The 18923-nt window shown below is 43.2% G+C and overlaps 1 protein-coding gene across 8 annotated transcripts in view; it reads right to left on the reverse strand.

The window, feature by feature from the left end:
• Positions 1-5837: 5837 nt before the first annotated feature.
• Positions 5838-18923, reverse strand: part of NINL (ninein like) — a 185390-nt gene continuing 172304 nt past the window's right edge. For all 8 annotated transcript variants that reach the window (XM_068232251.1, XM_068232253.1, XM_068232250.1 and 5 more), the window contains 5 exons: positions 17425-17538; positions 15462-15575; positions 13217-13429; positions 12846-12959; positions 5838-11195 (listed from right to left, as the gene is read on the reverse strand). In XM_068232251.1, the coding sequence (XP_068088352.1) occupies positions 11004-11195; positions 12846-12959; positions 13217-13429; positions 15462-15575; positions 17425-17538 (747 nt within the window). In that variant the 3' untranslated portion in view covers positions 5838-11003. The remainder of the gene's footprint in view (positions 11196-12845; positions 12960-13216; positions 13430-15461; positions 15576-17424; positions 17539-18923) is intronic.

Raw genomic sequence — 18923 nt, forward strand, 5'->3', positions numbered from 1 at the left:
TGCTGATGCAAAATCACATCCAAATCCCTCTAGCCGTGCCATGGAGATTCTGGCATGAAAATAATGCAGCAGACACTCTGATATTTTCCCCACACATAATTTTGAAAGCAATATTGCATTCAGGAATATTACAAATGAGCTCAGTGTAATATGTAATGTTTTTAACTTTTACAATTTTTTTTTTTGCAACAGTTGTCCTTTAATTACTGGGCGGCCGCCTAACGCCAATGGGCGTGGCCGCGGCGACAGCCCCAGGACTGCCTAACGCCAATTGGCGTCAAGTCCTGGGGCTGTTTTTTGCAGGAGATCGCTCGCAGGCTGCGCACGCATCTCCTGCTCGGGGGCAGAGCTCCGCCCCGCCTTCAGTCTCCGAGTGGCGATTGCTGCTCGGGAGACTGTTAGACGGCAAAACTAACGTCTTTACATATAGTACAGCACTGCGATCAGCAGCAGCGCTGTACTGGGGACAGCAGTGTGACACGGCTGTCCACCTGGGGGACAAGAGAGCGACCAGCTCTCATAGGCAGAAGCCGACTGGGGAGGGGGAGAATTGCTAAAAAACAAAAACAAAAAAAACACAGAAATAGTAAAAAACCATTAAAAAAATATGAACATAAATATATATATATATATATATATATATATATATATATATATATATATATATATATATATATATATATATAAAAAACAAGGGGGCTCGATCAGACCCCATCAACAGAGAGCTCTGGCCAATTATGAAAAAAACAGCCTGGTCTTTACAGGGGTTTACCACCGTGGTCCTCAAGTGGTTAAAACCCTAATTCAACCCTGTAGAATTGATACTGTTATTAAAGCCAAATAGGGGACAATGCTATTACACTTTTTTTTTTTATAGTTAATACAACTATTCTAGAGCAATTCACTCAATGGGCTCTATTCATAAAAAATTTGTGGCGAAAAAACTCCTGGAGGGAAAATACCGCAGCGGTATTTTAGACTTCCGGGTGGTCATTCATAAAAATGTTGCCAGCTGCGATGCAAGTGCGAAGATCTCCCGCTGAAGGCTGGAGGTAAGCTGTCGGAAGGCATGCGGAAACACTGAAGCTGGCAGAGTCCCTCTGTGCACTGCTCTCTCTGGGAGGTCTGTCCCATTCACTTGTATGTAATCCACAGGCTTCGAGGAAGCGGTATTTCCCGTCCACATACCACTTCCTCTAATCTTTATGAATGGCCATTTTGTTAATTTTTTCTAGATAAATCTAGAAAAACACTGCAGAAGGCGGAAATTTCTCGCTCTGCTGGGGGATTGTAGATTTTCTGCGGGAATAGCTTTTATGAATGCCCACCTTGCTAAATGGTCGGGAAAGTCCGCTGTTTTGAGTGGAAAACTTGCGGTAACGTTTTATGAATAAACTCCGATGTGATGCTGATAGTTCCAACTTGTAATGCAGCTTCCCAATTTGGCCAAAATCAACATTTGATTGTGCCAATTCCAGACCACATACAATCTGCATTAAATCAACATGCAAGACAGATTTATTATCATCCCAGTTACCATCCTGACTCTGTAGTTTCACCTTGTGCTGCTGTCAGATTAACTTTTTCTGGCCAGCACTGCAGCTGCACAAGATCATTGGTGTTGTGAGACAGTTATCTAGTTGCAATGCTGACCACAAAGAGTTAAGCTCTCAGGCAGGAAGTGGGTGAAGTCAGCTGATCTGCGTTCACAGGGAGAGACGCGCTGCTTCACGCTTTCTCTGATGACCTCATGTCATGCATGAGTGGTGATTAGAGATGGACAGTTACAGTAGATGCTAATAACTGTCTTGCATACAAATCAATGCAGTTTGGAGTAGAGCCAATAAAAATCTTCATGAAGTGCATATAATTGGCCCAATTCCTACAGCTTGCACTTGCTTGCGATCAGGAATTTTCAGGACCTCATTAACCAGCTGGTAGTGATGGTCGTAGCAAAGTATTGTGACATTCATCATTTCCATAAATAACGTAAGCCCAAGTTCACTCTATGGACACCAGTTCAATCTGACACATTCTATATTTCTTGCATTTCAGGCTTCCTTTATTGCCAACTCCCTTTAGAATGGAACTTACAGGTTGTGGTGGAACTCTTTGTGTCATATTTATGAATGCTGCCAGTCTTGCCGAGTAGTGATTGATTCACACACCTGCAATAAGAATGCAGCAAGTGATGTCACAGCACCTGATGTGCATTCTTGTTCTGTGTCAGTGATTCAGAAAGCACAAAAGAGAACCTGAAGTGAGAGGGATATGGAGGCTGCCATATTTATTTCCTTTTAAAGGACAACTGTAGTGAGAGGTATATGGAGGCTGCCATATTTATTTCCCATTAAACAATACTAGTTGCCTGGCAGACCTGATGATCTATTTGGCCCAGAAACAAGCATGCAGCCAATCTTGTCAGATCAGACAATGTCAGGAACACCTGATCTGCTGCATGCTTGTTCAGGGTCTATGGCTAAAAGTATTAGAGGCAGAGGATCAGCAGGACAGCCAGGCAACTGGTATTGCTTAAAAGGAAAAGAATATGGCAGCCTCTATATCCCTCTTACTACAGTTGTCCCTTAAGCAATGCCAGTTGCCTGGCTGTCCTGCTGTTGCTCTGCCTCTAATACTGTCAGCCCCTGAATAAGCATTAAATCTGACAAGATTAGCTGCATGCTTGCTTCTGGTGCAATTCAGACACTACTGCAGCCAAATAGATCAGCAGGGCTTCCAGGCCCTCCATGCTTCTTCTAACTCTGAAAGTATTAGAGGCAGAGGATAGCCAGGTAACTGGTATTGCTTTAAAGGAAATAAATATGACAGCCTCCATATAACTCTCACCTTGGGTTCAATGTAAGCGATCAGAGTTGCATGGCTATCCTGCTGATCCTCTGCCTCTAATACTTTTAGCCGCAGACCCTGAACAAGCATGCAGAAGTGTTTCTGACATTATTGTCAGATCTGACCAGATTAGGTTAGGTATATGCTTGTTTCTGGTGGTGTTCAGACACTACTGCAGCCAAATACATCAGCAGGATGCCAGGCAACTGGTATTGTTTAAAAGTAAATAAATATGGCAGCCTCCATATCCCTCTCACTTCAGTTGTACTTTAAAGCTTGAGAATTTGGATTGTAGGAACGCGTTTTCTCAGTCAGGGTGTGTACACCAATGCTAGGCTTCAGGGTGGAGTCTAAACCAGCTTATATCTCATTCATCTGACATCATCTAAGCATTCTAATGAGTGCAGTTCTTAAGAGATGTGTTAATGTATTTAAAGATGCAGAAATCTGAGACCACGTATGGTCCAGCTTGAAGGACAACTTAAAGAGGAACTCCAGTGGAAATAATGTAATGAAAAAAGTGCTTAATTTGTACAATATTTATAAATGATTTAGTCAGTGTTTGCCCATTGTAAAATATTTCCTCTCCCTTATTTACATTTTGAAATTTACCACATGGTGACATTTTTACTGCTGGAAGGTGATGTCTTATGCAGTTTTGTCAGTTAGAAACAGCTATTATTTCCCACATTACAACAAGGTTCACACAGTGTGATGTCAGCATCCTGGTGCTGACATCACACTGTGGGAGGGGTTTCACCACAATATCAGCCATACAAAGCCCCCTGATGATCCGTTTTAGAGAATTAAAAGATTTCCCATGGGATAGGGGGTATTTGCTGATTGGGATGAAGTTCAATCCTTCCTTGACCCCAAGGAACTCCTGGATGGGGAACTGGAGAGGATCAGCTCCACCGAGGGAGCGGATTCTCCAGAATCAAAGGCCGAAGGTCCGCGGCTGCCATTTGTGTGCTATTACCATGGTCTTTCCAACAAAGTTACAGTTTGCATAAAGAGACATTTGGCACATTCTGGGTAGCCTGTACCCTGAGGTACAGGAATTCCGCTTACCACCGATTCCGGCCTTTAGATGCAATGAGACAATTGATAGTAGGACTTGTGAGAGCTGACCTTCCCCCTGCTGTTAAACAAGATGACAAAGTTTTTGGGTGCCAGGGAGATAGGGTAATTTCCATGCCTATCCTGCAGTGAGTGCCAACACATGACAATGGGATCCGTTTTTTGTGATGGTTTCCAGGTTTGACATTTTCTCACCTGTCAGAGCACCTATGTTATTTATCTTCTTACTTGACCATGTGGCTTATCATATGTGGTCGAAACCACACAAAAAGTATGTGACCGTATTGCCTAACATGGAAGCTCTGTCAGGGGAGTGCCTCGGCACTGCAAATCAGTAGGCCACAGAAAAACTGATCTTAAATTCATGGTCAATCCACCATATTACCAAACAGAGACGGGGAGGGGACAGAGTCATTCTCCTCAAAAAACAGGAGATGGCGTAGATTCATAAGTTACTTTAGGTACTTTATCTCCAGGTGGCCTAAATAGGGGCTTCGATTTACATTTTTATGACCTCCTTTTTAGGTGTTAAGTGATTTCGAGATTGCCCGATTGGATGAAAAATTGGAAACAGACGCATCGATTTGAATCATGGACTTAGTTTTCAAGCTAAGTGTGCAACTAAGGCTTCTTGTATTTACTTTTGTATATGGGTGTTTTTCCCGATACCATGATGTCATTTCCTGTTACTGCCTGTGTGGGCAGGAACATATAGACAAGCGTGGTTTTCATTAGTACTTTGGCATTGATGAAGGCTGGGGACGGGCAAAACTGTCTGCCTGCATAACCTATTGTTTGCTCAATAAACAGAACAGCTGTGTGCTGCAGCTCATCATTTGAGAGATAGGTGTGCGTGTGTGCGTGTACACACCAATTTATTACACATATACATACACACACACACACACACACACACACACACACACATTTGTCTAGCGCTTTTCTCCTTTCGGACTCAAAGCCCTTGTTAGTTAGCCACTAGGGTGCGCTCAGTATGCGGTAGTAGTGTTATGCCCCGTTTACACTTAATAAAGTACCAGTTGGTTGGTACGCGTTTTTTCTTCTTCTCCATAGCAGTGCATTGTGAAAAAGATTTCAGTTAAAATGCGTTAAGTGTGAAAGGTGCCATAGGAAAACATGGGACTTGCTTTGAAAATCAGTTGACCTTTCAGTTAGAACTGATAGCAACTGATTAATTAGTGTAAACGGGGCCTAAGGATCTTGCCTAAGGACTCCTTACATTATGGGTACTGGCTCACTGAATAGGAAGAGCTGAAATTTGAACCCAGGTGCCCTTAACAATTACACTATCTAGCCACTGTATTATCTCAATTTCTACTAAGTCACATGGATGACAGGGCCAGATTTTTGACACCACCATGAATCCATGAACCAAACCTGCTTTGTATAAACAGTGCAGAATGGTGGTGGGTTTACGATGTAGAATGGGAGATTTGCAGCATGAATGTGCAGCTAACAAATCTGCTGTCCTGCCTGCAATGCACAATTATTGTATCGACCAGACTTTCAAACGCCAACACTTAGTGTAATCCATGCTACAAAGCATTGAGGCTGCTGTAAAGCAAGAGTCCCAATCAGTATTGGCATAGTGATCCAAACAATCCGAGTTCTCCTGCAATTTACATTCACTGAGCACTTGAGTCTTGTAAAATTCTAATCATTCAGTCATATCCACAGGGCTACTAGCAGAGCAGGATCATCCACCAGGCAAACCAAGGCAGCTGCTTGGGGCCTGCTACCTTCTCTGACCTCTCCACTGCAGCTTACCAAAAGGGGGCCCCACATCTACTACCTAGGGCCCAATTACATCATAATCCATCTCTGGCTGCTAGTATCACCAGATAAAATACAAAAATTATTTTCCACAATGTTGTATTTGAAAAGTGATCTTTATAGTCATGTAAAAACAGAACAGCCAATTTGCAAGTCTTCAATCTTTCCATTCACATGAATGCATCATTTCTACATCAGGAACATGCGCTGTATAAATAAACATTTACAAAACTGTACATATCAGATCAGATGAAATACAGAAAATGTACATAAGGCTGTTTAAAATAGACATATTCAATGTAACAGTATGTTGGCCAAACATTGTCCTTGAAAAAATATACAGCATTATATATAAATTCCATATAAATATCGGAAATTAGGTGCTAAAATCTATTGTTTTCTACTGGGAGAGATCAGTATACAGAGTTCACTCCTAACAGAAGGAAACTGGTTTTTGGGGGGTCCTTTTGCCTGTTGAATATGATTGGCCCAATTCCAGTTTGCATTAAACCTGCATGCAAGACAGAAGTATTTACAGCACATTGACCATCTCTAGGTGAACACTTTGGCCTAGTCACAGGTTTGTTTCAAGTAGGGATGGTCAGTGAGATGCTAATGCTGTGTGCGATTCCCTAACAGCTGTAAGTCTCTTGTACCCATCTCTCCATAGAAAATATACACACTCACCCAAGTCATTGGTGGTTCCAAGATCATGTCTTGCACACTCCCTTACCATGTAACGTCTGTACTGTTCTTTCCTTCCACACTTCACCAAGAATATAGCCTAGAGCAGGCATGGGCAAACTTGGCCCTCCAGCTGTTAAGGAACTACAAGTCCCACAATGCATTGCAAGAGTGACAGCCACAGTCATGACTCAAAGGCAAATGCATTGTGGGACTTGTAGTTCCGTAACAGCTGGAGGGCCGGGTTTGCCCATGCCTGGCCTAGAGGCTGATGGGAAGGTGCAACAAGATCATATTCCTGCATCACCAGACAACGCCTTTGGACAATCTTTAAAGCAAATCTTAAGTGAAAATAAACTTATGAGATAATGACTTGTATGTGTAGTATGGATAATATATAGAACATTAGTAGCACAGAAATTAGTATTACTGTATGTTGTTTTCCAGTACAGGAAGAATTTTAAAAATAAAAAAAAAAACTTGAGTTGCTATCTAAGCAAAAGTGCTTCTCTGAGCTATTTGACCAACTTGGTCAAACTCAGTCCTGTTTTGCGAAGAGCTTAATTAAGGACCGCCTAACGCCGATAGGCGGCGGGTTTAAGTGGTTATTACATGGAAACGGTCCATGTCAGTTTACGGAGGGTGTCTCCGTGAACAGTGTGCGAGCTGCCGATCGTGGCTCGCACGCCTAATGTAAACACGTGGGGTAGAAATCCCTGCTGTTTACATCATACAGCAGCAGCGCCGTAAGGCAGATCGGCGATCCCCGGCCTCTGATTGGCCGGGGATCGCCGGCATATGATAGGCTGAAGCCTATCCTATCCGGCGCAGGACGGATATCCGTCCTGCGCCGCTCTGATAGATTAGAGGAGGGAGCGCAGAAAACGCTGCGGAGGGGGCTTTGAGAAGCCCCCCCCCCCCCCGCTAATCACAACTAGTCGGCGGCGATCAGACCCCCCCGGCAGGACATCCCCCTAGTGGGGAAAAAGGGGGGGGGGGGGGGGGGAGTCTGGTCGCCCTGGCTGCCACACGATCTGTGCTGTGGGCTGAATAGCCCACAGCACAGATCACCAGAAACACCCCTGGTCCTTAAGTGGACAGCCAAGAAACAGTGAGACAGTTTGAGATAATGTTTTACTGCAGGAAAGTTAAAAGAATCGTTACTTCTGCTTTGTTTTACAGTTTAAGAGACAGAGTGTTGATAATAAAATACAACTGTGACAGTCTGATGCAATGTTATAAAGTTATATGACTGAAAAAAATATGAGACTTCTTTGCTACTAATGCTCCATTTATTATCCGTACTACATATCCAATTCATTATCTCATAAGTTTATTTTATTTTCAGATTTGCTTTAAGAAACCTTTTGGACTATTAATATTATCTAAGGCAGGGGACACACTTGTCTATTTTCATGGGCGTTTTCTGCACACAAAAACTGATTTAAACAAGTTAGAAATCATGTTAATCAAAGGGCTAATTCACTTGAATGCATTTTTCGGATGCAGATAGAAAACAAACAGCCATGCTGCAGCATAATTCTGCACATTATGTGCGTTTTCTCTATCAATTACATTAGCTGCTGTGAAAACAACTGTGTTTTTTTGCATGCAAACACATGGTATGCAGAAAATGTGCAGAAAAACGCCTGCAGAAAACCCTGCCTAAAGGAAACTAACGGAGGGGGAAATAAAGGCTGCCATCTTCATTTCCTATTTGCCAATTTTCTTGTTGGAATGCCGATCCAATGGTACTTGCAAGAAGCATGTAGGTCTGTAGACTCGGGCACACCTGATCTGTACATTTATATTAGCAATACAGATAGTATTGAAGACAGAGGATTGGAACAACTAATCAATTACCATTTTTAGTAGGGAGTCCGCATGCTCCTTCCATATTCCTCTCAGTTCATACCAAATTCTAGAAATGTTGTGGGAATAAGAGAGTATTATTATGGGCACTGCTGTGATAGACCTGGAAACTGGCATATCCGAGTGACAGCTGGAGTAACAGAGTTAGAATCCTGTAGGTCATTTAAGCCAAAACCCAATTAAGAGTTTTTGTGTAACAGCTTTTTATCAGAGAATGCCAACTTCACAGGCAAATTTACGCTGACCTGAAAATCAGTCTATCAAGCCCAATTAGCAGGCTGCTGAGTGGAAATGAACAGGAAAAGCAACACAAGCTCATCTCTACTGGTGACAATCTGAGCTAAACACGGCACATTTCATTCTCTACTTTTTGTCGTCATCTACAGGACAAATTCAACAATAGTGTTTGAGCTTGGGATACTGGATTCAGAAACCAGAATGCTGTTATGCTGAACACCACATTTCAGCACCCAACACCCAAGCTAGTGGATAGGGTCACGGGGTCACGGGGTCGCGGTCCTCGTCGCACTTCATGCGACTCCGATGCTTTCTCCCTCTAAGCTGGAAGAAGGAAGCATGGGAGTCTAGTGAACCGCATGTAAGTGACCTCCGCGCGACCCTGTCCTCTAGCTTGGGTGCTGAAACGCTCTTCAGCACCCAAACTAGTGGACAGGGTCGCGGGGAGGTCACTCACATGCGGCATTGTTCTGGTTTCCAAATGCAGGATCCAAAATGGCACACCAACATTATTCAACAACACTAAAAACTAAAAATTGGAATGTGTTCAGAATCCTTGCAGAGCTCTATTATTTATTGTATTGTATGTAGCTCTAGATGCACATTTTCTTGCAGCATGCCATGCACTTTCTAGTCACAAATCTAGCTAAAATCCTGACACAGATCTAAAAATGACCATCCTTCGTATGCCAAGCATCATTGTGGTGTATGCACTAAACTGCAGTAAGCAAAATAAGGAGCATAAAGTCTTACCACATAAGCAGTGCAGCAGAACGCAATGCATTACATTCAATGCATCACCTGGTAAGACTTTACGCACGTTACTCTGCTTACCGCAGTTTAGTGAATACACAACATTGTGAGGCATCTGAAATTAAAATTCCGATTTTAAAAATAATATAGTTAAAGGATTTGAAGTTCCCAAAAAAAAATGTTACCAGCTTGCTGGCCTGCATTATCATACTATTCAGGGAAGGGACGGGCCACAGACAAAGCTCTCTGGTAAGATTGCAGTTTGTAGCTGTGGAAGTCCGATGCAGGAAGTGCCTAGTGAAGGAGTTCTTGACCAAATACTTCAGATGTGTTATTTTATATCAGATGTTATTTATCTGCTTATAAGTCCCTTAATAAGCTATGCTGCTGAGTGCCTGTAAAGGGCTAGGAATCCATTTATGTCTGAAGTTTGGCTATGAGCCGAGTTAATCGTCAAGAATTTATATTTATATGAATTTACATGGGTCCAGCTCATTTAAAACTAAACTAAATTTCCTGAAAAGGACTAATGTTCACTGACTCAGCACTGCCCTGTACTTACTCACCAACTATGCCTTTTCTGCGCAGTTTGCTGGTTTGCAGTTTCACTGTGTGACTTGATTATTCCTATCGTGAAACATCAGTATGTGGTCCCCTCCTTAGGATCTATGGATTTAAGGTACACCAGAAGCGACTTGATGTAAAAAACATTAAGATAGAAGAGTTAGAAGAGTCTGGATGGTCTAGAAGCTTCCTGGATCCTGGTATCGAGCCCACTGCTCCAGTGCAGGGTCCCTTCTTTATCCTCCGGCTGCACCCCTGGCCATGATGATTGCCTCCAGACTTGGCATGTGCAGGTAAGGTCCACGCATGCCCAGAACAACAAAGCCGCTCATACACAGCTTTCTTTCCTCCATGCACAAGTCCTTCGATCTGCTGGGCATGCGTGGACCGTACTTGTGCATGCTTAATCTAGATGTGCTCTTTCATGGGGGTTGGGGGCGCAGCCTGAAGAAACTTGACTGGTGCAAGTCAAATAGGTAAAGCTGGTCTCTGTGGTGAAACTGTGGGCTGTAAGACAATCCAAGAAGTCTCTGGAAAATCCAGAGACTTTCCACTACTAAAATAACTTTTTAAAAAATAGCTTCAGGTATATTTAAAATAGCGGCCTGAGTAGGCTTTTGATGTGCAACTGTAACTGGAGGGTGTTTGTACCTAGATACATAAGGAAAAACACCGCTTCAGGATATCAAACACCCCTCTATAACTGTGTCTACCACCCTACCACTTTGTCAGTATATTTAGTTTGTTCCATAAAACTGGAAGCATAAAATGATGGCCACCATGTGTAAGCCTAAAGTATATATGCCTGTGCCCTGCACACCTCCTGAGATACGCTGACAGCCACTGAAACTGTCAGATCACAGTTAGACAGGAAATTTTGTGTCTTTGTCCTCTACATCCTCCAGTCCACAACACCAGAGAGTCAGCTGCTGCATTTCCCGGATTTTCTCTTCCTACTGAGATAAGGAGGGTAAGAGGAATGGCTCTGGGCCGACAATTACATGTGGTTTATAGTGCGATCTTCAGGCAATGCTTTCAAATCTATGGACAACTTAAAGTGCTGCTGTAGCAGTCAGCCTGAAACCCCAAACATCACAAAATGCTTGCCGTAATGGTTGTACATTGACTGCTGCAGCAAGTGTTCCCGTCAGTCTCTCAGTGCAGGCGCACCACTAACATGCCATAGAGGCTGGTGCAATTTTCCTGATGACTTTGTTTAGTGCAGCAATCTTCTCCTCCAGGACAAAGTTCTTTTTCTCAGCGCTTTTCTGTCTATGCTCAGTGACTTGTAGAGCCTTCATCAGCTGAGCATTTTCCACATAAAGGTCCTTCAGCAAGATATCAGATTTTGCATTTTTCTCCAGCTGTAAAAGAAAGTGATGTGAATAAAATTAGGGGTGTTGTAATACTTTTTTTGTGTGGGAAAACTGCAGGCGATTAAACACTCAAGACCCCCCCCCCCCCATAATTAGTGATGCTTCTGTCCTGAGAAGCAGATTTCAGGATGTGGTCAACCTTACCTCACTTCTAGGTGGACTACTAATCCTCCATTTCACAGTGTTCCTTATTTTGGGAGCTAAGCCATCTATGAGACCAAAGCTCCGTACACGTTAAAGGGTTTTGGCAGAGGTGGATGGTTGAGGCAGTCTCTGCCAAGAATGTAGCATGCACACAGTGGTCTGATGCATTGCCGAGAGACCTGGAGTGCCGGATCATATTTGCAGAGCGCAATGTTCTCCACCTTACTCCTCCTGCTGGAATCCACTTAATCGTGTTCCATGCTGTTGTCTCTTGTTCCCCCTCCATAGCAACAGAACACATGGTTAGCCTGTACAGTAGGCTGATGTGTCCGTACTGTACTCTGCCTTGATCTGTCACCCAAGAGAAGGCGTCCCAATCACTGTGGGTTGTGTGGGTGTACACGCCTTAAGCCAGGCCCGGATTTACCTCACAGGTGCCTGTAGGCACAGATGTCCTGGCACCTTAGACTTCCCCTTCTATGAACCTACAAAAACCCCACCAATTTGCACTGCAAGCGTGCTGGCTGGCCCAGTTGTTACTTCTCCCTTACTTTCCTTGCCTGCAGGTGCCCCTTAGTATTAGGTAGCTAGTGGTACCCACGACTGAAGGGAGATCTCATCAGTGGAATGCCGAAAGCCAACTATTAGTAAGTAACCTCAATTACACTCTTCTCGGGACTCTGCATAGGGAAGGAGGCACTAGGGGATCAGAGTGAACCGCATTTCCATCATCAGGCGCCTGTATGCACATGCCTACAGTGCCTTATGGTAAATCCGGCCATGCATTAAGCCCTTATATCGCCTATCCTCCAGGTAAGTGTGTCTGCATGCCATTCCCCCCTTCAAATACTGTGGACATCTGATCCCACTCCCCAACCCATTTTAAACAATAAACATTTGCGCCCAGATGAGAAAGGGGATCCAACTTCTTTCCTTGCTTGTGCACCCCTCTTCTGTACTACCCCAATATAGAAAAAGTAGCACAGTAATGGTGTTTAGATAGTACTGGAAGAGGTGAGATGCTCTGTGTTTCCCATCCGTCCTACCCCAGCAGCTGCCCACTCTCTGTCTCGATCTCCTGCATGTCACATGTAATCACGTGGATTGCAGGACAACCAAGAGGTAGAGAGCGGGTGGCTACAGCAGAGGACAGACCAGAGACAGCACTGAAAGAGGTGGTATGCTTTATCTTAAACACCACCCCTGCGCTTCCCCCTTTTACCTGTAAATATCTTTTATTTGTTCATTGCAAATGATCTTGTAGTATTTACTAACAATTGGATAAAGTGCTGATTACAATAAGGTAAAATGTGGCAAAGCCCAATGTGGCCAGCAACAAAACAGCTAAAGGTTTTGTCAAGTTGATAAACTGCTTGAAACAACAGTTGAATCAGCTGTGTTAGACTGAAAAGACATGATATAGTGCAGAAACGCATTTGCTTTGCAATGAAGTTTGTGCACTTCCCAGAATGCACCACTCACTGCTGTTCTCACCTGTTCCTTTAGCTGATCCACTTTTTCACGCAGCATCATCTTCACATTTTTCAGATTCATTTCCACCTCCTGCATCCGTTCCTCCATCCTCCGCAGTAGTTTCTCATGTTCCTCCTACAGGAACAGTTTATATCAGTATATGTGCAGCTATCACTCCACTGCGCAGAGCAGAGCCAGATTAAGATCATACAGGGCCCCAAGCAGAGCATGAAATTTAAATTTAACGCTGCATTTAATGTTTGCAGCGGGACTTGACACCTCCATATATCACGCTGAATGTTTTTATGCAATTGAAAAATAACTATCATGATTCATGAACCTTTCTAAGATTTGTGTATTATGCAACCTCACTTGTTATATCACTGCTATACCTGCTGCATGGCTAGCTGCCTATTGGTCTGCTCAGCGTGGAACCTCATCCTCTCCTGGAGCTGCTGGACCTTCTGTTGTTCTTCAGACAACCTGTTCTGTAGCTGTAACAGCTGCTCCTTAGAAATAGTACTGTTCACCTTCTCCTTCCACTGCTGGATCTCCCGCATGTGCTGGGACTGTGCGAGAGACAGCCTGCTATTGGCTTCCAGAAGCTGTTGAGCAACAAGAGGAGGAAGAGCCATCATTTATAACTCAGATATAAAACAACAATACTCAATGATGCAGGAAGCATGCCTAGAACCAATGCATGTAGTTTTATCAACGTCTGCTTAAAATATATCTGAGGTGAACGTCGGGTCAAAAAATGGATACTTACTCAAGAAGAAGGAAGCCTCTGGATCCTGTAGAGCAGTGTTCCCCAACGCCCACCAAGAGAGTGCATGTTTTGTGGAATTCCACTGAGGTAGTTAATCCGCTATGCTGAGACACTAATTACCTCACCTGTGCATGTTTGTGGTTTTCTACGAAACCTGCACTGTTTGTGGGCCTTGAGGACAGGGTTGGGGAACTCTGCAGAAGAGGCTACCTTTGTCGTCCTTTGGACCACCATTACTGCTCAGGAGCCCTCAAAATAAATCCAGCAAGAGCATGTCACATTTCTAATTATGACTGCACTCCTCTTAGAACGCCTAGCAGGGCTGTACTGCACCTGCGCACCTCGTGCACCAGCAGCTCCGTGCCATTGTTCAGGCACAGCTCTGCTTGCGCGGGTGAAGCATGGCTGTCCACATGCATGGAGAGGAGCGTGGCTTGGATCTTCCAGAGGGTCCCAGAGAGCAGCAGTAGGGGCAACGGGGACACGAGAAGCCTCTGTAGGAGGCATAGTCCCACACAGGATTGGAAAGGGCTAAAGGGAACCTGAAATGAGAGCAATGTGGAGGCTGCCATCTGCGTCCCCTGATAAACAATACGAGTTGTTGTTATTATTGCTTTACAAAGTGCAAAGATATTCCATGGCACTGTAAAAGGAAGAAACAAACATGGGGTACATAATACAATGGTGTATACCAAATATAGACACTGGTACATAATACAGATGATGTCATTTCCATGTAACATGATGAATAAAAGACACAAAATGAACAACAAATTCCAAGGCACAAAAGGGTGAGAGAGACCTGCCCTTGAAAGCGTACAATCTAAAGAAACGGGTAAAGAGAGAGGAAGGAAGGGGGGTGGGGGGTTAGTTGCCTGGCTGTCATGCTGAGCTTTTGGTCACACACCTGCATAAAGCATGCAGCCAGTGGCGTCATCTAATCTGCAGGCTCATTCTGGCCTAGTTACTAAAGCCTGGTAAACACATCCAATTTTGACTGGCCACTGCTTAACCAATTTCACAATTTCCATGTAGTATAAGAGCTTGCATGCATAATCTGTTCATAGTATTCAAAATCTGTAGCCCTTCATACTACATGGCAGTGGAAAAAATTGGTCAGTGATTAGCCAATGAAAATTGAAAAGTGTGTATGCAGCTTTAAAGTATTAGAGGCAGAGCTTAAGCACGGAAGTGCATGGTTTACTAGAGAAGGAAGATGGCATCCTCCATATTCCTCTCACTTCACAATACCTTTAACTCTTTTTAATCCTGTGGGATCTAGTCCAGTAAGATGTCAGCCTAGGATACTTTGATCCTCTTCAGTACCATGATGAGCCACAAAACACCATAATTATGCTGGCGTGCATGCAATGGGGGTGGAGCTACACATAAGCTGGACACCCCTACTGATGTCAGGTTGCCTCCTCGCTGTAGTGTGATGAGATGTAGAGACCCTCTGAGCTCCCGCTGCTCAGCACTGCCACGATCACCCACATTAACATCCCTTTCCCTTCCAAACTGTGCAGGGGGCAGGAACAGACTGAATCTCTTTCAAAAGAGTGCAGCTTATGGCAATGGCAGTCTGTGGCACACAAAGTGTCCAGCGTCTTGGCTCTTGAACATGTACTTTAAATATTTGATGTTATTCAATCAAGGAGCTTCTACACAAATAAAATAAGTGCTGCAAACGAATGTCTTACAATAATACAATACAATAATACAATAACATTTGTAAAGCGCTTTTCTCCCATAGGACTCAAAGCGCATCACACGTCTAGGAAATCAGGAGTGCCTAGTGTAAACTTTAAGAGATCATTTTCATCATAAACTACAGTTGCTCACTGTCCTTAGCTGTGTCTGTACCATACCTGATCCTGGGAGCCCTCCAGCTCTGCTCTGAGCTGGTCCTGCCTCTTCCTCAGCGTCTGGCATTCTTCCTGTGCTTGTTTAAGTTCAGTCTTCAACTCTTCTGTCTGAGCCACCTAAAAACAAACATAAAATGGAGGACAGCAATATATGCAAGTTACACTTTTTGGCAAGCGTACGTAGTGTTGCCTACTTAAATCAAACCTGAACTGAAAATAAATGGACGACAAACAATTATACCATTCCTTCTACTCCTAAAAAGGAACTTTTTAATTTGCAGATTATTTGCTGTTTAAAAACTCAAAGCTTGAAAGCAATGTACATATGTTATAACGCTTACTGCACATGCCTTGGGTGAGGTTCTGCTCATCCAGTCTGTAGCATGTACCCAAGGGTAATTACTGAATTGCATAGTACTATGTCACTATGTGATGTATAATGTAAACATTCCAACATTCTATGGTTATTGTATTGTACAATCCCAGTATTCTTTATTTTCTAACAAACCTAGCGTGTTGATTAAAAAAAAACAAAAAAAAAAACTTAAAAAAACAAAAACAAAGAAAAAAAGGACGCAGCCTAGATAAATGGAGGAATGGCACTGAACATACACTTATCTCATCATGTCCCACATCAGTTTAAGTACCATTTTATGTTTTTTTAGCAGGAAAAAAATGTTCCACTATTGTAGGTAAGACAGATCATAATTTGTTTGGTTTTACAAATTATGCTAATAAGAGTTCAGACATTTCAGCAGGGAAAAGTAGATCATGTTTATATGTATGAAGAGCATTTAAGAATAGATAGTACAGGTAGACCCCGGGTAACGAACGAGATAGGGACTGTAGGTTCGTTCTTAACCTGAATCTGTTCTTAAAGGGAACCAGAGACGAAGCACCCCTGTGTATTTTACCATATATATCAGTAAGAACATTAGAGAAAACACTTACCATGCTCTCTGTTTCATCCTCACTGCTAAAAGTGTCTGTTATCAGCTGTGATAAGGATCTTGGACTGAGCATTCAGTCTGGCTTTGCAGGGAATAATTATAGTTGAGTCATTCTACCAGAGCCACAAGGGGGCAGGCTTGGGCTTGAAAAGACACCAGAGAAGACAGACTCAGCTATAATCTTTCCATAGCAAAGCCAGACTAAGTGCTCAGTCGGGGATTCTTATCAGAGGTGATAACAGTCAGATTAAACAGAGAACAATGAAACAAAGAGCAGATTATGTGTTTACTGTCATGTTCCCACTGATTTATAAGGTAAAATACAAGTGGGTGCTTCATCTCTGGTTCTTTTTAAGTCGGAACACTGTGCCATCTCTGTCCCCTGTACCTCCTATATGGCCCCCCTGTGCCTCCAGTGTCCCCCTCTGTCACACATTTACCCTCTGTACCTGTTTATACAAGTTTAAAAGCCATTTTTTCTTTGAATTTTTTTAAATCAATTTTCTCAATTTGTCCAAAGTCCAATTTAAAAAAAAAATGTTTTGACTTGTTCCTATGGAAACACAGAATCCATGCCGTTCGTATCGGCAGGTTCTTTGTACAGTAGAGATTTATTGGAAAGAGAACACTATATGCTTGCAATCAAACAATCCTGTCCTAGATTATATGGAAAGGAAGACTGATGATACTGGGTCTGTATCGCCACCTACTGCCCATTAATCACATTGTTGAAGCAAATATGGTACTACTGAGGGACTGCACAATTTACACCACTTATTTCCACTTCCTATATTTGGGGTTCATTTTTGTATGTTCTAAGGGGGTGGGATATGAAAGTAGCAAAAAGAAACATAGGATTTGTCAAAAGTAAGCAATCAGTTCCTCCCTTTCAAGCTTCTTTAAAATAACTAAGAAACTGTGAAAACACAGACAGTCCTCACGTGCCTTTACATAAAAAAGATCCTCAGGGACTGAGCCCTGCACTGCATAAGATCAACGTATGCAATCATTCTTACCTTGCTATTGGCTTCTGCAAGTAGCCTGGTAAAAGAACTGCACTGCCCCTCCAGTGTCTGCTTCGCTTGCTTTAATGATGACACTTCCTCTTGAAGGACTAGCAAATCTAAGAGCTGCAAGAGGATAAACAGAACATTAGGCCGGTTTACTAAAGTACTCGGAGGCTAGAAAACAGCACAGAATGTCTTCCAGCAAAGATCGCCTGGCATTTCCTAATAAGTACCTATTACAAGACAAAAGCCTCCATTCCAACACATAGTAGGAGTTCAACTGCAATAGGATAAAAATCTCAGGTCTTTTGCGCATAACTGAATTCCTTGATATAGGGTGACTACCCAGAATTTGTGCCTTGGACATGCCACGGTTATATACTGTATACAGGTAGTCCCAGGTTAACGAACGAGATAGGGACTGTAGGTTCGTTCTTAACCCGAATATGTTCTTAAGTCGGAACAATGTGCTATCTCCGTCCCCTGTACCTCCTCTGTGCCTCTAGCGCACCCCTGTGCCTGCTAATACAAGTTTAAAAGCCATTTTTTCTTTGATTTTTTTTAAAATCGATTTTCTCAAAAAGTACAAGTCCAATTTGAAAAAATTTTTTGGGCTTGTTCCCATGGAAACACTGAATCCATGCCGTTTGTATCGGCAGGGCGTTCGAAAATCGGGGACTACCTGTACCTGCATTTATTGATATGCAAATGAGCAAATAAACAGGGATTTTCTGTACTGCAGTTGAGCTCATACCATGTTGTGGATTTTGTATGATTAGAAGACCTTGGTCGGTATTGCAAGCTACTGCTACATAGCTTTATTATTGTTGTGATCCACACAGTGTCAGTTTTACACTGACATGTCTGCAACCTCACTTGGGATATAGCAGAGCCTACCGAGAATTGGTAAAGGTTTACTAGAATCAAACTCATACAAATATAATTGTATGCATGTGTTGGCACAAGACATTTACTATAAGTGCAGTCCCTAGGGAAAGTTTTCATAGATTTGTTACAAATAAAAGTGCATGCATGCTGCAACAGTATACTGGTACTTCACTAACCTTTCTGGCAATACTCACTTACCGTATATCTGATATGACCTACGACAACATTGCAACGTTTTGCCCCCAAAAATGCAGATCAAGTTTGGTGGTTCATTTAGGCTTTCTACTATACTCATGCCTTAGCAAATGATGGTAAATGAAGCCCTAAGTGTTTCAGTGTCTCAGTGTTTAATTTAACCACTTAAGGACCGGGCTATATTTCTGCGATCTGTGCTGCAGCCCACAGCACAGATCACTTTGCAGGCAGGGTGACCCGACTTCCCCCCCCTTTTTTCCCCACTAGGGGATGTCCTGCTGGGGGGGTCTGATCGCCCCCGGCTACCTGCGTGTAGCGGGGGGGGAGGGCTCCTCAAAGCCCCCCTCCGCAGCGATTCCCAGCCTCCCTGTACTTCCCTCCTCTTTCTGGGCGGCACAGGACGGCGATCCGTCGTGAAGTGGTTA

This window comes from Hyperolius riggenbachi, chromosome 4, assembly GCF_040937935.1.
Source record: "Hyperolius riggenbachi isolate aHypRig1 chromosome 4, aHypRig1.pri, whole genome shotgun sequence".
NCBI lineage: Eukaryota > Metazoa > Chordata > Amphibia > Anura > Hyperoliidae > Hyperolius > Hyperolius riggenbachi.